The following is a 23,410-nucleotide window of genomic DNA, read 5'->3' as shown; positions in this document are numbered from 1 at the left end:
TAATACAGTACAGCCAAAGAGCGCGGAAACCACAAGATGACGATGTTTAAATACTGTATTTATTTTACTCAACATTTCATTTGTGAAATGTATCGTGAAGTAACTTCCCAAGATGACAGCCTTTTGGTTCTCTTGGGCAACACAATAACCAACCTGCAAATGTTATTCTACTTATATTTCGTGCTACAAAAAAACTAAACAAAATGTATCATCTTGATGCATACAAACTCTTTGGCAGGAGAAGCACGCAGCTGCGTGGGGGAAAACCAAAACCGCGCAGTAGGAGGGTCTGTCTCATTTTTACCATTTCTTTCAGGAAGTCAACTTTATTTGGTCATGAAGTAAAGTGTCGTCAGGTGTAACACTCGTGTCTTCAGCCTAAATAGCGTTTATGGTAAACTTTACTTGCCTGGCTCCATCATGTCGGACTCTTTGGAACGGTCCACAAAGATCAACTTGTTGAAGGAGCCGGTGGTAAAGAAGCTCTGTGAGGTGTTGGACAAATCCTGCAAGAAAGGATGGCGAAAACTTGGAGAAATAGTCGGCAATGACAGACGGTTCAGAGTCAGGTAGGTTGAAGTGAATACATTTATAATTTGCATGGTTAACCGATTAAAATCACAATGATATTGTTGTTAAAGCAGTCAGAAGTGTGCCTGACTCCAAACGCTGAAGGCTGTATTTTGGTATGATTCTAGAAATGTTTATTTTCTCATTTATAGATGGGTTGACCAGGTTAATATTCTACACACCTAGTATTAAAGTGCCCAGTAACAATTGTACGTTATAGGTCAAAATTAAGTAGATAGTAGGCTACTATTAAGCAAGATGCTGGATTGTTATTATGAAAACACATTAAAGACAAAAAGGACATTGTGAGGTATATAATAATAACGACACTAATGTTAATAATGTGTAACTCCTATAGTATACCTGTGTACTGTAAATATGAACAGATAGTTACAAAGGACTTACAATGAGATTCTGTGCATAAATAAATCTGTTATTTTTTGTATTGTTTGTAGAAAAGGTTTATTATCATCACATCTGACATATTGAGACAAATACACATTTTACACCGAAAAATAAAGATAAACAAAAACAATTTGTATTCTTCTGCAAACAAGCCTTTACAATAACATCAGAATATATAATATTTTAAATCGTTTTTTATTTTTTTGAAATTAAAATAAGTTTCCAGCTCTGTGTTTGGATCTTGAATATCTGTGCTGAAGCTGAAACCTTGTTTCACCCAGATCATAGTTGAATATTTGGATGTGACTAAAAGATCAAAATAATTGCACGTAATTCCTTAATAAGTACATAAAGCCATCACCATGAAGATTTGACGTTTATTGCCGTTCAGCTATTGCCTGTTTATTTGAAATTTATTTCATTGATTATCTTATAAGAATTTTGTGTCGACATACTTGGTGAAAAGTTTGATTCTTATTTCTAAAATATGCCGTGCTGTCATCATCCTGCTTCTTTTTCCAGCTCAGACGACATGGAGCTGTGCTCTCTAAAGGTGCTGGAGCTGGAGGGAAGCCCAAGCCGCATGCTGCTGAGGCTAATGGGAGAACGAGGCTGCACCACAGGTCACCTGGCTGACTACCTCCAAACTGTGGGGAACTCTGAGGCCCTACAGTGCCTAAAACCACCAGGTACAGGAACAATGCCTACAGGCTTTTGTTATTGTGATATCAAGTATCCAAAGCAGGTTGTTCTTTGTTCTCTGTATTTGTAAATTTAGCTTAAAAGGTCATGTATAACTCACCCTTACAGTACAACTGCCAGCCAGGTTACAGTAAGTGATACACTAAACAAGCTCGTCATTCAAGTAGGGTTCAGTTTTAGTTTAAAAAAAAGGAAAAGTGTGTATGTGTTTTCTCCAGAATCGTAGTATTGGTAGTGTAAGATCTGCAACAACTGCCTAATTGATAAACTGACCTACAGAAAATAATATTGGCCTATTATTTTGATACTTTATTATTTTTAAAGTGATCTATTTATGTAGGAATGGCAAAAATTCAGTTATAAGTCTCTAGAGATTTCCTGCTTTTCTCTGTCTTTTATCACAAAATGCATATGTTTTGTTGTAGACAAAAACAAATCAATTACAGACATCACCTTTGCAATTTTTCACAATTCTTAAATCCTTAAATTTCATAGATTGAAAAATAATCAATTCATCTAGGAAATAGTCAATAATAGTGATGGAGTAAGTACAGTGAGAATGCATTTACACTTTTAGGGGGAACCACAACCATGTGTAAACCCAGTTGGGTGATTTTGTGTTATATTAAGTGTCGTCTTTGCTACAGATGTGTTACAAATTAAGACAAAATATGAATTCAAATGGAACTCCTCCTAAAGCCCTGCAGATCCTCATTCAGCCCCAGTCAGTGGCTCTTATATCCGGCCACAATCTTCGGCTGAGCTGCCACGCTGTGGGCAGATCTTCAGTACATTACCAGTGGTTCAAGACCAAGGAAGAGGTGAGCTACCACCCCTCCTGCCCATATACACACTCACACCTTTAAAGGAAGGTAGTCATGGTTAAAATATGTTTCTTTTCTTTATTATTGTTTGTGGAGAGATGGCACTTTTTTTTGCCAAAGTCTACTGTTCCTTTTAATGCACAAACATTTGACATGGATTCCTTCTGCATAATTTTCTCTGATTTTGAAAAATAACTAAAAACATACAATGCACCTTGTGTGTTCAATGAGATACACAGCCTTGGACAAAAGTAGAAGAGTACCCCCCAGTGGGGGGTAAAGACCAAAGACCTAATAATAAAAACTATAGTTTTACAGTTTTTTGAAGTTAGTAAATTCTCTTCATTTCCACAACCACAGATACCAAACAGCTTCTCTACAGACCTGGTGATAAGTCCAGTCCATCTGAAGGACGCTGGCTTTTACATCTGCAGGGTCAACTCTGGAGATGCTTTTGAATTCAGCCAATGGGCTCAGGTGGACGTCCTGAATGTCACCATGTGTTGTGGTAAGATATAACACATGTTAAACTGCTGCTCTGTGTGTTGTGTTTACCCAACGAGATTTTCGTAGATTATATACCAATAATGTCTTGCGTCCTTCTCCTAACAGGGCAGAGTTATCACTCCTTAGAGGGTCACTTGAAGATGGTGATCCAGCCTCAGTCCCAGAGGCTACATGTAGGGGAGTCCCTGCAGCTGGAGTGTGGAGCGGTGGGACGGCCTATCCCTCGATACCAGTGGCTCAGAAATGGCGTACCACTCCTAAATGCCACAAAGAGGAAACTCATGGTGAGGATAGGTTGTTAGGGATAAAGGGATAGTTAGATTACTATTGTTTTTTTGTTTCAAGTTAACAAGCGTCAACATTTAGGCAGGAGCATCTTGCTTTTTTAGGGGATAAGGCTTTAATAAAAAAAACCTTTGCAATCTGCATTTTAGATTCCTCACTCCATGCAGGATCACAACGGCAGGTATCGCTGTGAGATCAGCAGCAGCAAAGAGAGAATGTGGTCCAACGAAGTGGACGTCGTGATCGGTATGTCACACTTCAGTATATTTTTTTAAGTTGTAATGACAGTCATGTAAAATCAGCTCTAGTGTTGTTATGTCTGTGTGATTATTTGCTCTCCTCTTGACTGAAAGAACCGAGGATATCTGTCCAGATTTCAGTGGCATTGGAGTGCTCGGAAGGTAGATTTGAACACGCTGCTGCATGGTGTAATGAATGGCAGGAGGGGAACAATTAGCAAGCTTTATCTGCATGCAAATGTTAATTATAACTTGTGTAACTGCATGTGGGTCATGATCTGGATTATTGCCACCTAAACACTAACCAGCACAAGGTATTCACACGTAGTCATCTCCAGGTTTCGAAAACATGCTTTTTGGTTTGACTAATGTCATTACTCTTCATCAAATCCATGCTACACTATGGCTGTATTTTATATTTATCTTATTGTCAAACAGTCCCATGAAAAGACCAAATCCAACATTTTATCCCTCTAACCTTAATCTGAAGTATGATCTGTGTTTCAAAGCAAGATATAGCTCATTCCTCTTTGTCATTGCTGTCTAAAAAACACTTAACCATAAAAAAAAAAAACTTCTGTGCCACGCTGTACTGTGATGTGAAATAAAGCTCTGATATAATTAACATTTAAACTATCCTGCTACTATTGTACATACTCACTAGAGAACTCAATGTGTATTACTTAACAACTGAAATATTCCATAACAAATGCAGGTAATGTTTACATAAAATGTCTCAGCTGTTTCACAAGAGTACTGAGGCATTTTACAAAAGAAAACCATGTTTTAGTGACCTGCAAATTAACGTGTTCAGTAGGACTGACAGATTGTTGGTTTTGATGTATTTATGGGATTTCTTTACATTAGTAAACCATGAAATCCCAGCCTAAACCTCAAAATATTGTAATAAGTTAATTGTATTGCATCGGGATTGACTGTAATGCTAACCTAACATGTAAATAATATATTTCTTCATGAGCAAAAGGATATTTTCAAAACAACAAGCTAAAAATGATCAGTTCTTGTATTCTTGATTTCTAGATGACGTTTTAGCCATCGGAGAAGGTAAGAATAACATTACTTATAAATGAAAAATACATTTCTAATCATTCAAACACATATTTTCCTTACACAGCTATACAGTATGATATTAAAATTGTGACATCTCCATTTAAGGTTCCAGTGATTTTTTCCTAAATAGTATCCCAGATCATCTTTATGGTAAGTGTCTATTCATTTCATTTATTTCTATTGGTGAATCATTAATATATTTCAACTTAATTGTCAACTGTTTTTACCCCTATGTGGCTGATTCACAATTCCTCTGTATGTCAACTTTGTAGCTGTCTGATATCAGGATCTTTGTCAGTTCCTCCCTCAAAATAAACACCAAAGAAAAGACGTGAAACTTTCTTGCAATGAAGAATGTCATCAGCTACACAGGACGCAAAAATAGTCACACAACAACAGAGAATTTCACCTCTAAAATACCCATAGAATAGTTTGACCAACATTTCCCGACACACTGTCACCATAAAAACAAAAAGACTAACATAAAGAACATTACATCAGACAGCGTTTAATATCATTGTGTCGGCATTCTGAGCATCCTGTATTTCTATGTAATTGTGTGTTTTATAATTCATCACTTAACTATTGTTTTAAGGTGTCAGTCCTTTTACAGATCTTTATTACTATCAAATTTGAATTATTAAAGCATGTATATCAGAAAAAACGATACATAGGAAAACCAAGCAGAACAACACAACAAAAAACATGTCGGCAGGAAGAAAAATCTACACAATCTCTCCGACATTGTTCACAAGCAAATCCTATATACTATAAAATACTTAGAATATATAAATATTTCTAATTGATGTGGATATATGTATTCAGTGTTGTGGAGGGACTAATTATGTGTGACAGCATTATGTAATTAATTAATTGATTAATTTGAGAGACAACAAATCTAATTAAATTACACTTTCTTATAAAAATGTTCATGTTCACAAAGGAGTTGTACAAAATAACATGTATTCTGTTGCTTTATTCAATCTTAATTCTAATTCTATTGAAGACCTTTGAATAACATTTCAAACAGTAAACAGTGTCAAGTACTATTGTAAGGTTTACACCGCCCGGTTTAGGAATGTTGTGCTGTTTTGCCAATCTTAAAAGTAATGAAATGTGAAAAGTAAAATAACTTTAATTAAGTTACTAAAAAGCAACCTCTTAAAACTGAATGTATTTATAATGTGCAGTGGGGTGATTTGGGTTTATTGTAAGAAAGCCTGAATGCGCAACCTGCAGTAAGCTAGATATGACAATCATTGCAGTGGAAACTAATCCCTTGAAGGTTCTTTTACATTTTCTGTCCACTTTTTGGTTCTTTAAGATGTTGTATAGATGGCGCATATGAGTTGGTTTCCTTCCTGTAGTTTTACAGAGCACTTTCCTTTCTTTCTTTCTGTCTCTCTCTCTCTCTCTCTCTCTCTCTCTCTTCTCTCTCTCTCTCTCTCTCTCTCTCGCAGCGACTGACAAAGTGGCGCTGCTGATTGGCAATCTGTCTTATCAGAACCACCCGCAGCTCAAAGCTCCCATGGTGGACGTGTACGACCTCACCAACTTACTAAGGCAGCTAAACTTCCAGGTGGTTTCACTGCTGGACCTCACCGAGACTGAGATGAGAAATGCTGTGGACGAGTTCTTGTTGCTGCTACACAAGGGAGTCTATGGTACGTTAGGATTTTACTTTGGCATCTTGGTGATCTAGAAATACTCACTTCACATAACATGATATGAATTCCATTCGCTCTTTAGGTCTTCTGTACTACGCTGGTCACGGATATGAGAACTACGGGAACAGTTTCATGGTGCCGGTAGATGCACCTAACCCGTACCGTTCAGCCAACTGTCTGTGTGTGCAGAGCATCCTTAAACTGATGCAGGAGAAGGAGACGGGCCTCAATGTTTTCCTGCTGGACATGTGCAGGAAGAGGTGAGGCAGTGGCTCAGTCCCTATTACTTTCATCTGGGATTTTAAGTTATACTCATATATGGAAGAGTGACATAGATGTAGGTAAAAGAGTATAGTTACTCCAGTGTATCATAAAAGCAACCATGTGTAGGGAGTGCTCAGATCCATACTATACCTGAAATATTGCAAAATACGAATAGTGCAAGAGAGGGTAAAACAATGGTAAGAATTTACTATTTTGTTCATTATAATGAATCATACAATGTATAACAGTGAGAATAGTTGCAATTTCTTTTCTATAGGGTCGTGGTAACAGATACATTTATTGTTGTTTAACATTACACATTTCCTCTTGATTTATAAACCTATTTACAGTCAATATATTTAAGTTTTGTTGAACATTTGCTTTAAAGTTTTGGAGAATTTCAAGCCCTTTTAGATATATGAAAGGGATAATAACTAGGAATTCCGAAGTCCGGAGAGAGACTGGTATGACGTGCAAAAAGTAATTTGCAATCGAACCAGAGATGTTGATATGGTAAGCAAGCAGACCTCTTAAAGTTTTACACGTTTGTTTGCATTTTTTTTAAATCCAGAAATATCCATGATGACAGCGCTCCAAACAATATCCTGAGGGTTACGGCCAACATTGTCTTTGGATATGCCACGTATGTTTGACACATCACTCATCATAAAAATACATAGGGTTTTTATTTTTAAGGGTATAAAATGTTTTGTTTTGGCTGGTCAGGTGCCAGGATGCAGAGGCCTTTGAGCTGAGCTCCAGCGGCTTCGCCAACGGTGTGTTTGTGAAGTTTTTGAAGAGGCGGCTGCTGGATGATGAGAAGATCACCGTGGTGCTGGACAGAGTCGCTGAAGGTGAGAGAGACCAGAAACACAATGTATGATAATAACAACATTTAGCACTAAAATAATAACTTAAATGAATAATACAAAATTATGTTTTAAATGTGTATATCCTGCATATTTTCTATATAAACAAATATTATGTCAAAAGATAGAAGATAGAAAAACCCTCACAAGAAAAGTTGTATTTACACAGGAAAAAAATACCCAAATAATAAATGGAAACAATAACCATTAAATATATAATAATTACAATTGCAATCAAATTATTATTTGTTTAACCTGTCCTAAGAATAATATAAATGATCTATCTGTGTAACAGTAAAAGTTTGTTAGTATCTGTATATAATTCGTGTTTGAGAAGATTATTAAGTTACCATGAAGAATTAGAAGACCGTTTTTCAGTGTTTGGTTATGAAGTCAATTGTTTACAGTTTGTGTTTCCCACAGGATGTGTTTCCATTTAGGCCAATACAGTTGATTAATTGTAGCACGCTTTCAATTATTAATCTCAAAAATGTATTTGCTTGAGTGTGGGCTAATAGTGTTTCCTTATTATATGCATGGACCTGAGGTGGATGTAAACTGCACTTACTTTTGAACCACATTTAGGATACTCTCAGGATGGGGTAATTAAATGTAATCACAGTGCTACCTGCGAGGTTGGATCAAATATATTGTGAGATACTGCAGTAAAAAGCTATTGTTAAACATCTAATCTATATCTTTGTGTGTCCAGACATGGGTCAGTTTGACGCTACTAAGGGAAAGCAGGCTCTAGAGATCCGCAGTAGTCTGTCGGATAGGAGAGCGCTGACGGATCCTATCCTGCCCGGAGACAGCGGTGATCACGCCCACAGACTCCAGTGGGCAAAGGCTCACGGTATGTTGAACACAATTTTGAATATATTTGTTTAGCATTGTTATCACTGCACTCAATACTGCAGGCTCAGTCAAATGTTGACTCAGGTTAATGCTGACTAAACACTCAGTGCTCACTCAAATTACACAGACTTGCACACATTGAGGCTTCTCAAAAAAAAACCACACTGTTGTTAGAAACATGATGGGAGAAAGAGTGAGAAACCCCTGATAGTAAAATTAGCACCTCTGGCATCAGCTAACAAATATTTGCATAGGGAACACAGAAGCCAGCGAGGAAATTAACATAACTTATGTTAACCAGTAATTTTAACAAATATTACGATCTGGTAGACTACCACACTACCTGTGGAGCGGTTCCCAATATGTTTGGCTTGTAACACACAGTTAATCAAAGGAATGTTTATTTAAATTAAAAACGGCTATAAACAGACATTTTTTCTTTTGTAGTGTTTTAATCAATGTCATGGTCCTTGGGGGATTCTGAATCTAAGATTAGGAATTGCTGCTGTTGCTGCTTAAAACAATTCAGAGCCTTTAAGAAAGAAAAGATCTGGTGACTTTTTGTATGTGGAATAACAATGAAGTTTAGAAAGAACCTTTTAAACAATCTATTAATCTTTTTATCTATTAATCAACAAAAAGTCACAAAGCTTCTATAAAATTAGTCTTAACATTAACATTTTTGTGTGTCTTCTTTAACTTTTTTTTAACTTGTGAACTGTATTCCAGAGCTTCCTGAGAGCATGTGTCTTAACTTTGACTGCGGGGCTCAGATCAAGCTGGGCTTCGCTGCAGAGTTCTCCAACGTGCTCGTCATTTACACTCACATCGTTAAGAAGCCCGAGGACATGTCGTCCTGCCAGGCTCACGTCACGGACTTCTCCCGGGTCAGTATGTTGTCATGAACACTGGCCATAAAGAAAGAAAAGCATTGCATGCACATATACTGTAAGTATACATAAAGTGTGTTCATATTGTACTCTGCCATCTGCATGCATTCCTCACTGCAGGACCTTGATGTGGATCCTAAGGAGATGAACAGAGAGACTCCAGAGGAGACGGGGATCTACCTTCTGTCTAGCAACCTGCCCCAGCACTGCCTCTACACCAGAGTCAGCTCTCTGCAGAAACTCAGGGTAAAACCGAACATGACAACCTCTTTATAAGAAGCACCTATTTAGAGTTTTTTATTGAATGTGTTAGTCTCTAAAGTTTGTTTATGTTTATAGGGTTATAGTAAATGTTGTTTCCTGTTTGAAGACCAAAGTGTCATATCCTGTCTTTAACACATGTTGTGTTAATCCATTAGAGCGCATGGTTCCTCATCCTTAGGTCACCATGAATACATGTACCAAATGCCATTTACATTTTAAATAGTTTAGAGATATTTTAGTCTGACAGAAAGACAGACATGGTCAGAGAATTAAGAAAAACATTAAGAAATGAAACTCATTAGAAAGAAAATATCTCACCAGGTGTGACCACGATATGAATTCTATATCAAGTATCATACCCTACTTAATTGAATCACAAAAAGTGTATATTGATATATCACTGGACAGAAAATATCTATGATTCTGTGATCATGTGTTCATTAGAGAAAGCTTCTTGTTACATTTAGCCTTAAAAGAAAGCGATTCTGGGCCATAAAAATTCAAATAAATCCTTTTTTGTTTCTCAAAACTTTTCCTCCTCTTACCCAAAATGCAACAGGAGGAGCTGGTCTTCACCGTGTGCCTTCAGGGAACCTTCACCGCCATGGATGATGAATCCGTCCACTGGACCAAAAGCATAAACATTGGCAAGCCGCTGATCGCCCGACTGGACCTGAACCGGGCCATGCGGCGGAACAGCTGCCTGCAGACCTGCTTGATTCCCCACAGCCCGTCCCACAGCCCCTGCCACAGCCCCGGGCCCGAACACCACCTGCACCTCCAATATGGGATGCACCAGGCCCAGGACTTCAGCCGCCTGTCACCACAACACCACTACCCTGACGTCCACGAGCGCTTTCAGGGTGCAGTGGGGGGCTGTGGGGATTCCTACTATGACAACCTGAGCCAGCCTTACGAACCTTCTGCCGGACTTTTAATCTCACCAGGCCAACACAGGATCCCCATAGAGGCAACAGACGACATCAACGAGCTGCAGACCATGTTCATCAACAGCCTGCATCTTCAGCAGCAGTGAAATGGCTTCAAACATCGTACCTGGAAAACTGCTGCTCATTCTGTTTAGATGTGACTTAAGGCATTATTTTTTTTTTAAATGTAATGTTCTATGTTTTCGTTTTTTATATGTATATCTGAGTAATAATTGCTGCCGTTATGTGTGGTAGAGATGTCAATTTACCAATAGTTGACAGGAGAAAAGCAAAGATAATGGATGGTGGTTGTCAAGATCAGACATATTTTCTACAAAGCTAGAATTGTAGGTCTTAAACAATGTTAGTTTTAAAAAATGAGCCAAATGAGAACTAAAATGATATTATAATACAGGGCTGTATGATTTAGGTGGAGTAATATGAACACAAGCCCGTGCCTGTCTTCACATCAAGAACAACGTTGTAAACATTTGTTCATGTAAGTATTTTTCTTTTGAATGGTCCAGTCAGATGAAAATTAGGCTGAAGGAGATACCTTTGCTGTACGCATAGAATGAAAATCCAAGACCATCAGCAGACATTTTTTAATAAAATAAACTTAACCCTAAAAAAACAGGTCTGACATAAAATCTGATTGAAATCTTCCACCCATTTTCCAAAAAGCAAAATTATTGTTCAGCTTTTTTATTCCTCAGTATGGCCAAACAAGGCTTCTCTATTAGGACTAGGTTCTGCTCCACCAGCTGTGTCTAGTACTCCCCTCTGGACTTGCCTGCTGCACCTAATGTCAACAACTCCTCTTATATTGGCGTTTAGTCACCGTTTGCTCTTCGGTGAACTGCCAAACTTCCCAAAATAGTTCCACTCACTAACTTTTCTGCTGGGATTTAAAGCACTATTCGTTTCATTATCCAAGTTCATGTTGCTACTTTCAGATTGGATCGTCTCTACATAAGAAACCCTGAGTCTTGTCTTTGCAAGGGTGTCCCAAAAAGTGACAGAAAGAGACAGAGACAACCAAACCCTGCAGAATACAGAACGAGCAAAAACCTGCTTTACACAGTAATCATAAACTTACACAAATCAAGTTTATTTAAAGTTTTAGGTAAAAGATGAACAGGAAATTGATGAATATCTGTAAACATGGAACAGAAACTAGTGATGATATGTACTAATGTAGAAAGAATGGCACAAAAACCATATAAGCAAAACTAGCCTAGGGAAAGTTGGTAACAGATACCTGGGGGAGTTTGTGAGGTGTAATGAGAACTATGTGCTTGGGTTTATTTCACACTTTTTTAACTAGTTTTTAAAACTGATATTTCAGAAATTCATGTTCACCTATATAGTGTTAATATATAATTACTTAAATAAATCAGATAAGAAGATACTAATGTAATAATCCTAATTAAGTGACCAGAAAATGCTTAAAAAATGACTAAGAATAAAAAACCCTGGTGATCAATATTTAAAAAATCAGGGCATAGAATATGTAAACCAGACCAAAATGCAACAATGACTGTTAAATGTTATATTGGCAATGAGTTTGAAAGAACTATTAAATATGAGATATTTATTTTTGCTGAAATTTGATCAAGAAAATGTGTGTACTTTTGGATCCTCTTTAATAACATAGATTACTTAAATCTACCTAAAAATGCAACTTTCAGAGTGCGCAAAATGTATAACAAAGACAAATCCACTGCAGTAGCAGTAGTTGGTGTTTCCACTCCTGGCTGTTTTCATGAGGGCTGGCAGGTCATGTCCTCTCTCTATAGGGCACCTTGGAGAAAGCTACAACATAATAACAGAACCCTTTTTATCCCCACATTTAGCTCCGAAGCAGAGGATGATTTACTGCCACATGTTTTGTCTGTGCATGCATTCCCTCACAGAACAGTTCACTGCAACACAGAGTTTAGACATGAACCCTTTCTGATTAAATAATGGATGGAGTTGCCTCCCACAAGCTGCAGGCTGATACCATGACTGCGTCACTTGTACAGGGAGGAAGAGGAGGAGGAGGAGGAGGGGAAGTGGTTCTGAGGCGATGCAGCAGGCAGAGAGAGGCGAGAGCACGAGGGACAAACCTGCCTGCAGAGAGAGCAAAGTCGGATAATAATCATGTCAGCCTCCTGGAAGCAGCTCTTTTTTCAGATCCTCCTGCTTCTCGTCTCCTGCAGACACATCAATACAAGTAAATGACCATTTGGGTTTATTATTGAATGTGTGGCGTTGTGTTAAAACGTTCTGCTTTTTCTTCTCCCCTCTAAATGGTCTGTAACCTTGTGAAGAGTAGAAGAAGACGTCACAGATTTTCCACAATATCATGTACCACTGTCTCTACCATATTATGTTCCTGATAGTCAATGTCTTAATTTCTTAATATGATAGTCTGAGACAGAATTAATCAAAGGTCCATAATAAAAAGCAAAAACAATTAATTATTTAAGAATTACAAAATAATTGAAATATTGTTTTTATATAGCTTTGATCAGGGATATCACAGGGATTATTTACTGAAGATTGAATTGATTGCATTATGTGTTAAACTCCACATACGTTTGCATTTGGTTGGTCCCAGTTTTCTTTAATGTAATGTCTCAAGTGTAGTTTTTGTCTTTTTATAGTATATCTTTGATACTTTCAAATAAATAACTTTAAAAAATAGAAAATAATCAGTTTAAATGGATTCATTGTGATAGGTTCATTTCCACAGGCCTCAAGAATGTTTTATATAACTATAGATCGATTTATCCAAATAAACACCTAACAACCAGCACTCTGTAGGGGAGACCTCTTGTAAAGTTGTCTAAAGACCCAGTAATTCATTTCTGTCCTCCATGGGGGTCATCACACTGACGGCTTTATCTCAAACATCATGCAAGAATTATTTTTTTTGTCCTAGTGTTCTGTGATGAAAAACCCTCCTGGGCTTTCTAGTGATGTAACACACATGGGGGTGTGGCTAACAAAACACATAGTTAACAAGCACCAAGTAATTCCCTAAAGACAACTTTTATTTTAATAATATAAAGCCAGTACAGCTGGTTATAGATGTTCAGTTTGTGTGTTTATATAATTGTTTATTTTCCTGACAGAGACACCTGGCCCAACGCCCCCGCCACTGATTCCTATCGATCAACTGCCAACTGATGTCAGGAGCGTTGTTCTTAAAGGTCTTTTAAATTGTATTCTACTATGATGGCAGGGATAAGTGTTTTTCTTTACTTTATTGTGAATGTTATGAATTTCTATTGTACATGTGCTTGTCTCCACGCAGGTGAGAGCCACACAGAGAAAGTTGAACTGTTGAACCCTGTGAATCTGGCACTGGAGTGTACCTGGACAGGTAATCAGGACAAACTGCCAAACATAACGGGGCTCTGGAGGAAAAATGGGGAGGAGGTACAGAACAGCAGTCAAACAGTGCTGTTGGAGAACGATCAGTATAATCTCAAACGAGTGTAAGTACTTCACTATTTCATCTTTTAGATGAAGTAATTGTAACTTTTTCCCCCCCAAAAAACTACTAACTAAAACTAATCTGTCTCTTTTGATAGGTATATGCCTCAATCTACTCACGTTTATGCCTTTTTACATCATAATTTGCAAAAATTGTAGATAATATGCATATATTGTTAGAGTTGATCTAAATATAACAAATAAATTGTTTATGTTTTAATGTGCAGCAGCTATAGATACATTGACCTTTTTTTAAATTTTAATCTCCATCTTTTGCTGTTTTCTGGTATTTCAATAGAACAAAATACTTTATTTAATTTTCCTGAAAGTAAAACAGTGCACTATTACTCACATTTAAATTATAAACCATATTAACACGTTTTGCATAATAGTCAGGTTTTTATAAAAATCTAATATAACCTACACTTAAAAATTTAAAATTGTCCTAAATTTAACCTAATATGGTTTGTATTTATTTTTGCTTACAGGTTCAGCATAGTCAATGAAGAAAACCTTGGAAGTTACACATGCGAGTTTGGAAGTAAAGCCAAAATAGACTTTGTTTTGGCAGGTACAGATCACATTACTTAGTGATACTAATCACATTTCAGCTAGTCCCTGCTGTTTATTCATAATACATATCCATAACTACTCTGACTAACTCTGTTTGAATGGTACGAAAAGCTGTGTTTTTACTATTCTCTTTCCCCTTGTTGGCCCCCAGCTCCACAGATCGGAGAGGTGCGAGACAAGCCGATAGTCAGCTATGTGGGGGACTCTGTGGTGATCACATGCAAAATGGAGGACACCAAACCACAGCCCAGCACCTGGAACTGGTACAGAGCAAATGGTACAGACAAGGTGGGTGAGCTGCACAGAGCTGTTGCTTCAAATGAGGTCATGCCAATGGTGACATTTGAATTGACACCTTTTACCGTACATTTTTGTTTTTGAATAAAGGTGGAATAATCCCATCTGCACGGTACAGCCTTAAACAGTCATGTTGTACACACAGGTGTTTTCACTTAATTGGCTGACTAGACCTCTTCTTCAACTGATGTCAAGACCTCTCTAATCAGGCAAATTAAAAACAGCTGTTTATCAATGCAAGCTGTAATAAAATTCAGAATATTAATTTGGTTTAAAGTATATTCAGTCACAAAAAAAGGCACTGGCTTTAGCTGCTTTATCTTTGTTTTTCACAGTTGAAGATTGGGAATTTGGTAAAAAATATATTTATGGACCCTGAGTCAGGGTCCCTGACCCATTTCACATTTTATATCGTTCCAGGAGCAGATTTCCACAGCTCAAGAGCCTCTTCGGTATGAAATCAAAAGCGAAGAAAGGAATACCAAATTAGTGGTGCACAGCCTGGTGGAGGCCGACGGAGGCTTGTATTACTGCGGCGCAGTGTACGCCATCAGCACCAGCATGAGCCACGTAAAGCTGAAGGTCAGATAAGTGCATTTACTCAAACACTGTGCTTTTGAGTATTTTTAATTTAGGGTGATTTATACTTCTACTCCATTACATTTCAGATGGAATAATTGTTTCTTTAATCCAGACATGAAATTGCCCAACTACTGGTTTTTGGTCAGAAGCCATAAACGTTGAGACAAATGTCCACATTTCCTCTTCTCAGCAGGTTTTACTTTAACAACAGTTTGAGAACCAAAGACTTTCCAACATTTCAACAAAAAGATCAAAGATGTTTTTAAACATTTCACTACAGCTCAAATTTATCCTGTTACTTTTGGGAAGGAGCTTGAACCTGTGTTTGCAATTATAACGTAAATTATCTCACTATATTAAGAAGTTAAAACTAAAAATCAAATAATGTAGAATAGGTCTTTTACTTTGTATAGTTTAAGTTCATTTGGCTGGAAATACTTTATTTTAGGAAGAAATGTAGACTTTTTCTTGTAAACAAGTATATTTTTATTTGTATACTGTCACTGCTGAAGGTCATCAACTTCCATGAGCCTCTGAAGCCCTTCATCGCCATCGTGATCGAGGTGATCGTCTTAGTCGCCATCATTCTGCTCTACGAGAAAAGCCAGTCCAAGAAGAACAGCGCAGCAGGTATTCAGACACTAACAGATACTCCTCTTTACCTTTATGTGTATTGTAGGTTGTATTTTACATTTCAATAATCTGCTATATTCCCAGGGGAGAATGGGACTACAGACCAAACAAATACACTGTGAGTACTTTGGGAGTGGTGTATTTAAAAAGTATATTTTTAAAGTGTTATGTATATATTTGTAGGTTTTTATGATGTGAATGTTTTGTTTCCTCATCAGGACTCAAGGAGAAAGTAATGGACCAGAGGAAAGTTCTTCAATGAGACAAAGAAAAGTTTAAAGGATTGAAATCCAAAATGGTCCAAGCTTCTTTGAAACCTATTTGTTCATATTCAAATGTGAATTACATACTTTCAAATGCAATATCTCTGCAACTATGTTGTGTCTATGTTCACCAAACAAAGTGCAATAACCTGTTCACAAGTAGCCTCTTCTAGGTGTAATGCTCACTCTATTTCTCTCACTCTATAACTGTGCTGTCATGGCAGCTAAAAGAGCAAAGCATTTGCCTTCTGTGTTTTCTTCTATAAGGAGCCCTGGCCTGTATGCAACCACTTCCTGTTGTGAAACTCATACGGTCGCTATTTGACACCTCTTTCAAAAGGAAGTATTTTTCTTCTTTCGGGCAATAATTTAAACCTAAACGCCGCTTTACTTTTTATTCAGGAGATTTGGTTCGTGAGCAGTGCCTTACACTTATAAAAAGCACTTTCAGTCATATTGTGCTACTACTGTCTTTGTTTATCTTTTCCATCCTTTTTTTATTATTTATTTATTACCTTAACATGTATATCAATCATCACATATGCAGACGCTTGTGTGTTTTTCATGTTAATGTATCAGAAGATGGTCAGAGTTATTAGCCTGCATTTAACCCTAAAGTTGTACCACTATATGTAAACACACAAATTAAATCTACACAAGTCACTGCTTGGAATAACTATATACGCCTTTGTGAAGCTGATATGGAGACAGACAAGTGTAGCACGACTGCACATGTGAAGAGAAGTTGTATAAATCCTTATGTGGCTTACGATGGACAAGAATAAATAATATATGGAATAAAAGAGGATATATCTGCAGCAGCATCAGTTTTAATTGTCTTCCAATAGTATAATGCTAAATCCCTGTATTACTGTTTTAAAGTGGGAACACGACTTAAGAGATGCCTATAAATGCTAAAAATGTTGTTGTAATCCCTGAAAAGCACAAGGGTCATTTTGAAAAGCAGGGTTTTATTTTTGCATAAATACAGTATGCACCTTTATAATACTCTGATTTGGGTACAATATTTTTTTTAGCACTTTGTTCACACTCACAAGGCTGTTAAACATTGCTGCTTTTCGAACATTACATATTATATACTCTGACAAACTTCCTAATTTCTGCCATGTAAGGGTTTTCCTCTTGATTGTTGCCAAACCTTGGAAGTTTACAGAATCTCCCTAGAGAAATGTACAAAACAGAAACCTGGAGAACTTCTACTGCTTGTTCATGAGGAACTGAACCAGAAGCTTGAGGACGTCATCATTCAGACCCACCACCGCTCCGTCCTGCACACTGTCGTACAGCCGCAGGCTCTCTGTGCCCCAAAGGAGGTTTTTTCTGGGGTTGTTGGCGTCCGTCTCCACAGAGAGGGCCACTGTGTTGAGCTGGTAGCAGAAGAAGGAGAAGAACTTCCCGTCTGTGATCACAGCCTGGGAGACAAATGGCCTGGTGACGTCCTCGTGGTTCCAGAAACCTACCGAGGTGAGAGCGAAGTATGATACCGTTTCTTCAACTAAATAAAAGTCCACTTTACAAAGAATGCAGACTGTGTCAGGATGATTCTGCCACTGCTACACCAGTCTGAGTTAAATCACTTCAAAGTTTTAAAAACCACAGGATGGAAAAATATTTGAAGAATTGTTGTTAATCCCAAAAAAATGCAGAAAGGTATACTCAATGTGAAAAAGCACATCTGGTATTAACTAGAAGTTGTTTCCTAAGACTTCTCTGCTCCTGATGAAGACTTAAGTCAAAGCTAAAGATTAAATTGGATTCCAAATAAATGAAGAATAGTGTTGGATTCTGCACTCATTACAATAAATAAATCCAGAATCAGTAAAAATATGTTTTGAATCCTTATCTGATGTCTGTCCCTGTGTTAATTACCCTGGTACATGGCCTGAGCTCCAGTCCAGGCGAAGAGGCTGGTGAGTGCATTTGCTCGGAGGAAGACCTCCACCTGATCGGACTGCTGCTGCCGGGCCATCCTGTCTCTGTGGTAGCGATCAGGCACCAGGTGGAACTGAGTGTGACCGTAGCAGGCCGGGTCCGGTAGTTTTGCACCTGTTGATGAGAACCAGAGGACACGTTTAATATTAACAGAGTACAGCTTACATAGAAAGGATTAAGGAAACATTAAGCTTCCATATTTTCTCAAGGATGATATTTTTATAATTCTCCATCCATGTTGGTGACTTATTCATGACCGCTGTTATATGAAACAGACTGCCATAGTTTGTGGGTGCTGTATGCAATGTAAGCGTAGTTTCAGACATCGTTAATAGTTAAAAAAAATAACTTCTTTCATTTACGGCGCCCCCCATGGGTGGATGCGCCCTTAGCATTCACCTATACTGCCTATGCCCAGGCCCGGCCCTGGAAACAATCATTATTTTTTATTTTGACTATTCTGAAATCATAATCATGATAAAGTAAGAAACATTGGATGTGACTACTCTCTAGTGTTACCTGTAAAGATATTGTTGTCATACTGTCTTCTGAAGAGAGGCATGACGTTGGGAGACAAAGTGACCTCTGGAACTTCAGCAGCATAAGAGTCTTCCAGCGGGGTGAACTAAGAGAAATTAAAATTACATGAATGTTTGACATGAAAGAGACTCTGTTATTTCTATGTTCTTATGGTGTGTCACTGGCAGAAAACCTTGCTGTAGTTTTGTAGGTTTCATGACAGAGACATACATTAAATATTGACATATATATTGATTTTAACATGTGAGAATGATATCTACCTGTGGCAGTTGTTGTGTTATCCTAATCTGACTATTTGGCCGGTCATCGATTTGGAACCTGGTTGGCTCTTGCCGACCTCTTCGATGTCCCTTTGGGATGATTCTCTGTCCCCTCCTCCAGTAAAAATTTACCTGGGGATCAATATCTGATGGAGAAACACAGGAAATATGACTTACAAAAGGTCAAAGCACTGTGTCATAGGAAAATGAAGGTAAGAATGCACAATTATATTGCTTTTTTAATCCAAAACTATATACACCATGTAGGGTTTATGAGTTATCCTGATTTGATCTTTTTAGCTTTTGTAATATTTATACATGTTCAGTTTTTTATGCATCCTCAATAACTTCATATGTTATTTTTTATATTCATATGATTCATTTTCCCCTTTTATCTAAGACTGTATTTAATTTGTTTTTATTGTGGCTTTTTTGTTGAATGAAAAACATGTTCTTATGGCTCAAATGAGATATTGTATCAGCTCAAACTCAAGTACCATATCATATCAGCAATAAAACAAGTTGAATAACACTTTGTTATAGATGTACTTTAAATGTTTTTTTGTATGCCTTAGGCAGCACTTTAAGTGAGATGAAGTAAAAATTAGAACAACAATTCCAAAGCACCAGGACATAAATTGTTTTTGAGAGCATTTGAGAAGATTGCACTAGAAAATGTGTGGCACTGCTAGTTGATGTCATGAAGTATTCCCATGATACACTAATTAGTCCAAGTTAACTTAAGTGAGTTAATGTGTTCTCCAATAAAGTAGCAAGCATGTCACATTATTGGTATAGGTGTTCATTACAACCTGCCACAATTGCTTAGTACAGATTAGAATAAAACCTTGTTTACAGGTCCACATGTGAAACTAGCCACATTCACAGTATGATACAAAGGTAGTTTAAAGTGAAAATGGGTGGCAAAGCAGAGGAACTCTCGACACTTTTACTGGTGCCACATCAATGATCCGTACCCAGACTGGAGGTGAGGAACAGTGGGTTGTTTTTGGCCAGGCTGAATGTGAGCCCAGTCACCAGGTTTCTCAGGAAAGGTCCAACCATCTGCTCCTGCTCTTTGTACAGGAAAGGTTTGCGTTTCTTCAGGTGCCAGTACTCCTGTAAAATCACACGAGTGACCAAGGAGCGGATGTCCTCAAACCCATCATGTCCAACCCCCGGTACTGTGGTCTGAACTGCAGCCGGCTGCTCCTCCTCGCCTCCGGTCTTCCTCTCCGGGCTCAGGGAGAATTTCTCTGGCAGGCCGGGGATATATGCGGTCTTGGTGAAATGCTGGTACCATGTATCCGCGTTCCTCGCAAAAGTCTGAGGATAAACCACAAATTTCATCCGCTGGATGCGAGTGATGAGGGAGAGCTTCTCCTCCACCGGAGAGGCACATATCTGCTGTACCACCTCCTCTACCTGTCTCACCCGGGCAGATTTGCTTTTCGCCGTGAGAGAGGGGACGATGGGCGGATATGCAGGCTCCTTGACGGCTGCCTCTGTGTGTGCAAGCTTTTGATTTCTAAAAGGAGGCAGGTTTTTAGGGAATAGCAAGGGCAGGCGTGTGCGGGCCGCCATGTTTCTTATTTGACTTCTTCTTTCGTTGACACGAGATCTAACTTTCTCCAACAACAGCGCCCCTTGTGACACAACACGTCCTAATAAACATGAGATTACCAAACTGGAGAGGGTTTCATATGTCTAAACCTTTATATATACAGTCTATGATCCAAACATCAATCGATACGAACTGAGAAATTGAAGCTACATATTATAGTTTATTTTTGTTTGAGGCCATATTATGTGATTTAAGTATACAGCTAAGGTTTGAAACTATGCATTAGAGAACGTTAGAGCTCTTGAACCTACCCTCGAACAAACGACAACGCCCCCTATGGACGCATTTAAAGATATCGTAATTTAGACAAAAGCACACAATCTTCACGGAAATAAAAAGACTATAGAACGCAAACATACACTACCAGATGCGACATTTGGAGACGAGGAGCAATAGAGACATATCTTACAATTAATGAGGGGGAGGGGAAATTATGTTATAATTCGAACCTCAGGGGCATTTCGCAAGTTTGATCCCAACAATGTTTACTCCAAAATAACAATATATACGCTAATTCTCGGCAAACCAGCAATGTCATCCTTATATTACCAAATGTGTTTCCTTTGTATTGTACTGTAATCAAAGACAACTCGACAAACGTCGTATACCAGACATCATTCAGAAAGGTTAAATAAACGTTACAAGGGTACGTGAAGGCAACACCGATATACTGTAAAGCGTTGTAGTCTGTGAACAACATTTTTCAACTGTTCAGTGTTGTGTCCAAAACACGAGATAAACCCTGGAACAAACTACCGAAATACTACATTAGCTGGTTAGCTAAAAATGTATTTTCGCCAGATTTTGCGGACGCAGTTACTCGGGACCAGAACAGCCCACCTGCATCGCTTGCACCTTGTTTGTCGAGCCGAGGTAGCTGCTCTGAAAATAAACCATCTCATTCTTATCAACATTTTATTTTCCTTATGTGCAGCTGAGCATTTTGACAGTGATTGCCCTACCAGCCATGGTGGTGGCTGTAGGGATTGTGCAGTGCCCCACCACCGAGAGGTTTGGTCTACTGTGGTCCTCAGAAGTTGTTTTGCTTGTATACTAGCATCAGTTTGTTCACTTCACAGGTGTGTGTGATATGTCTCTCTGACCCCCAGAGACCACTGTGCACAACGAGTGACGAGGTGAGGCTAGCAGAGAAGGCCAGCAAGAAGTACGGCTTCCCAGCTCCAACCATCTTCTCTAAAGTGATCGACAAAAGCATCCCTGCAGATATAATCTATGAAGATGAAAAGGTAAACAAAACAAAACATGTTATCACATTGGCCTGTTCCACGTGGAAACCAGAGATCAATCAACAGCTTGTTGATGTTAAGAAGTTGTGCTACTAAACACCTCCTTAATATTGTTGTTGTGTATTTATCAGTGTTTGGCATTCAGGGATATCAGCCCACAGGCACCTGTTCACTTCCTTGTTATTCCAAGGGTCCCTATTCCCAGAATAAGCGAGGCCAAAGATGAGGTTGCTGAGGTAATGTTACTTCATCAATTTCCTTAATGGTTTGGGGTAAGGTGAAGTTGTAAGAATGTATACCAATCTCAGAAAAGATCTAATTGACCAACATTTAGTGATGTACAGGTTTAGATTCTCAAACAAACACTAAAATGTTAAATCCAAACAACAAGATCCTAGTTTACCCCCACACTAGTTGTGTTCATACATTGTGTAACCATATGAAACATTTAATGCACATTAACACTAAGAAGAAAAACAGAATAGCATCTTGTTGCCACAACTTGAAATCATCCAACATCATTAAGTTAGGTATTTGAAATTGCAGCTTGTGTTTTCTTGAGATACGCTCACACACATGTTGAACATAAATCCCACATACTGTATGTTTAATAGTCAGTGAAATGCCTGACCACAGTCAAAAACCATTCAGTACATTTAAATACAGATACATCTGACATGTTACACATTCAAATTCACAGAGTAAGAATGTAGTACTCCGACTACATTTTGTGCCAAAGGGTCCTTTAGTAACACCCAAAATGGTTACTCTTTAAAACATAAATTCTTATTTATATTGTGCACACATAAAAATCATGTCTCTAACTCTCTTGTTTTTAAATTTCAGCTCTTAGGACATTTGTTGGTTGTTGCCAAAAAAGTGGCGAAGCAAGAATCTTTAGTTGAAGGCTACAGAGTGGGTAGGTGACAGTTACAGGCTTATAGTTATTTTATGTAAAAATACAGGCTTCTTATGTATGTGCAAACTCAATTCTGGGTATCTTTCTGCCATACAGTGATCAACGATGGAAAGCACGGTGCTCAGTCAGTTTACCACCTTCACCTCCACGTCCTGGGAGGAAGACAGTTGAAGTGGCCACCCGGATAATGGCGACATATGTCTGTTAGTCTTCTCAGGCTCCTCTTATATGTTTAATGCCATGAGTATGACTTGATACTTCCCATCCCTCTGTACAAAAAGGTCAATTCACCACAAATAATTGTTTGATGTATGTATGTTGATCTGGACAAATTCCAATGGTAATACACAATGTTTAATATGGCTGAAAATAAAGATTTTTTTCTAATATGGAATGGCTAAAGGTTCATTTGGTTATTTAATCAGATTTTCTACAGTCAGGGGACTAACAACAGATTGTCAGCAGATTATACTACTACCAGTTACAGGTGTAATCTTAACAGCAATATATCAGATCATTTTTATCAGTGAAAACACATTTCCTTTCTTGATGGATTTATCCCTGTTCCTGGTCAGACATAATTAAATGTAATGGCTGTAGAATGGCGTTTACATTGGGCCCCTGCAACCCTTCCTTTTCAGGGAGCAATTCATCACAATAAAAGCTTTAGAAATATTAATTGTTGCGTG

At 38.0% G+C, this 23,410-nt stretch overlaps 4 protein-coding genes across 7 annotated transcripts; 3 read left to right on the top strand and 1 right to left on the bottom strand.

Annotated features, from left to right (window-relative positions):
• Window positions 1-134: 134 nt before the first annotated feature.
• On the top strand, window positions 135-10,980 carry malt1 (MALT paracaspase 1). 2 transcript variants are annotated; one of them, XM_063896564.1, is made up of 17 exons: window positions 135-569; window positions 1,498-1,664; window positions 2,377-2,498; window positions 2,862-3,009; window positions 3,114-3,292; window positions 3,443-3,539; window positions 3,647-3,694; window positions 4,574-4,597; window positions 4,709-4,753; window positions 6,064-6,267; window positions 6,353-6,530; window positions 7,106-7,177; window positions 7,261-7,388; window positions 8,116-8,259; window positions 8,991-9,148; window positions 9,272-9,397; window positions 9,975-10,980. In XM_063896564.1, exons 1-17 carry the CDS (start codon window positions 421-423, stop codon window positions 10,449-10,451), a joined length of 2,466 nt encoding a protein of 821 aa, XP_063752634.1. In that variant the 5' UTR covers window positions 135-420; the 3' UTR covers window positions 10,452-10,980. The 2 variants fall into 2 exon arrangements, with proteins under 2 accessions (XP_063752634.1, XP_063752635.1); XM_063896565.1 differs by lacking the exon at window positions 3,647-3,694 and having other exon boundaries at window positions 139-569.
• A 1,382-nt stretch (window positions 10,981-12,362) lies between these two features.
• Window positions 12,363-16,996, top strand: emb (embigin). The gene is made up of 9 exons (XM_063896567.1): window positions 12,363-12,562; window positions 13,467-13,544; window positions 13,649-13,832; window positions 14,319-14,401; window positions 14,555-14,691; window positions 15,121-15,282; window positions 15,795-15,912; window positions 16,000-16,033; window positions 16,134-16,996. Exons 1-9 carry the CDS (start codon window positions 12,490-12,492, stop codon window positions 16,192-16,194), a joined length of 930 nt encoding a protein of 309 aa, XP_063752637.1. The 5' UTR covers window positions 12,363-12,489; the 3' UTR covers window positions 16,195-16,996.
• A 133-nt stretch (window positions 16,997-17,129) lies between these two features.
• Window positions 17,130-20,554, bottom strand: mrps30 (mitochondrial ribosomal protein S30). The gene is made up of 5 exons (XM_063896566.1): window positions 19,909-20,554; window positions 18,932-19,077; window positions 18,651-18,756; window positions 18,069-18,245; window positions 17,130-17,655 (listed from the first exon to the last, which is right to left on the bottom strand). Exons 1-5 carry the CDS (start codon window positions 20,513-20,515, stop codon window positions 17,396-17,398), a joined length of 1,296 nt encoding a protein of 431 aa, XP_063752636.1. The 5' UTR covers window positions 20,516-20,554; the 3' UTR covers window positions 17,130-17,395.
• A 311-nt stretch (window positions 20,555-20,865) lies between these two features.
• Window positions 20,866-23,115, top strand: LOC134873138 (uncharacterized HIT-like protein Synpcc7942_1390). Of its 3 annotated transcripts, none has more exons than XM_063896568.1 (5): window positions 20,866-21,566; window positions 21,665-21,802; window positions 21,934-22,038; window positions 22,649-22,721; window positions 22,818-23,115. In XM_063896568.1, exons 1-5 carry the CDS (start codon window positions 21,342-21,344, stop codon window positions 22,907-22,909), a joined length of 633 nt encoding a protein of 210 aa, XP_063752638.1. In that variant the 5' UTR covers window positions 20,866-21,341; the 3' UTR covers window positions 22,910-23,115. The 3 variants fall into 3 exon arrangements, with proteins under 3 accessions (XP_063752638.1, XP_063752639.1, XP_063752640.1); XM_063896569.1 differs by having other exon boundaries at window positions 20,870-21,428; window positions 21,635-21,802; XM_063896570.1 differs by having other exon boundaries at window positions 20,877-21,428.
• The last annotated feature ends 295 nt before the right edge of the window (window positions 23,116-23,410 follow it).

Source organism: Eleginops maclovinus, chromosome 12 (genome assembly GCF_036324505.1).
Source record: "Eleginops maclovinus isolate JMC-PN-2008 ecotype Puerto Natales chromosome 12, JC_Emac_rtc_rv5, whole genome shotgun sequence".
Classification (NCBI taxonomy): Eukaryota; Metazoa; Chordata; class Actinopteri; order Perciformes; family Eleginopidae; genus Eleginops; species Eleginops maclovinus.
This window is presented reverse-complemented; position numbering and strand designations above follow the sequence as displayed.

What these genes read in the sequence shown, in the direction of transcription:
- malt1 (XM_063896564.1), top strand. Translation starts at nt 421, where the DNA reads ATGTCGGACTCTTTGGAACGGTCCACAAAGATCAACTTGTTGAAGGAG. An exon ending in CCACAAAGAGGAAACTCATG is followed by an intron (nt 3,293 to 3,442) that starts GTGAGGATAGGT and finishes TCTGCATTTTAG; the next exon opens with ATTCCTCACTCCATGCAGGA. An exon ending in CTGGACATGTGCAGGAAGAG is followed by an intron (nt 6,531 to 7,105) that starts GTGAGGCAGTGG and finishes TTTTAAATCCAG; the next exon opens with AAATATCCATGATGACAGCG.
- emb (XM_063896567.1), top strand. Translation starts at nt 12,490, where the DNA reads ATGTCAGCCTCCTGGAAGCAGCTCTTTTTTCAGATCCTCCTGCTTCTC. An exon ending in CTGCAGACACATCAATACAA is followed by an intron (nt 12,563 to 13,466) that starts GTAAATGACCAT and finishes TTTTCCTGACAG; the next exon opens with AGACACCTGGCCCAACGCCC. An exon ending in TGAGCCACGTAAAGCTGAAG is followed by an intron (nt 15,283 to 15,794) that starts GTCAGATAAGTG and finishes TCACTGCTGAAG; the next exon opens with GTCATCAACTTCCATGAGCC.
- mrps30 (XM_063896566.1), bottom strand. Translation starts at nt 20,515, where the DNA reads ATGGCGGCCCGCACACGCCTGCCCTTGCTATTCCCTAAAAACCTGCCT. An exon ending in GTTCCTCACCTCCAGTCTGG is followed by an intron (nt 19,078 to 19,908) that starts GTACGGATCATT and finishes TTTCTCCATCAG; the next exon opens with ATATTGATCCCCAGGTAAAT. An exon ending in TAACACAACAACTGCCACAG is followed by an intron (nt 18,757 to 18,931) that starts GTAGATATCATT and finishes AATTTCTCTTAG; the next exon opens with TTCACCCCGCTGGAAGACTC.
- LOC134873138 (XM_063896568.1), top strand. Translation starts at nt 21,342, where the DNA reads ATGTATTTTCGCCAGATTTTGCGGACGCAGTTACTCGGGACCAGAACA. An exon ending in CCAAAGATGAGGTTGCTGAG is followed by an intron (nt 22,039 to 22,648) that starts GTAATGTTACTT and finishes TTTAAATTTCAG; the next exon opens with CTCTTAGGACATTTGTTGGT. An exon ending in AGTTGAAGGCTACAGAGTGG is followed by an intron (nt 22,722 to 22,817) that starts GTAGGTGACAGT and finishes TCTGCCATACAG; the next exon opens with TGATCAACGATGGAAAGCAC.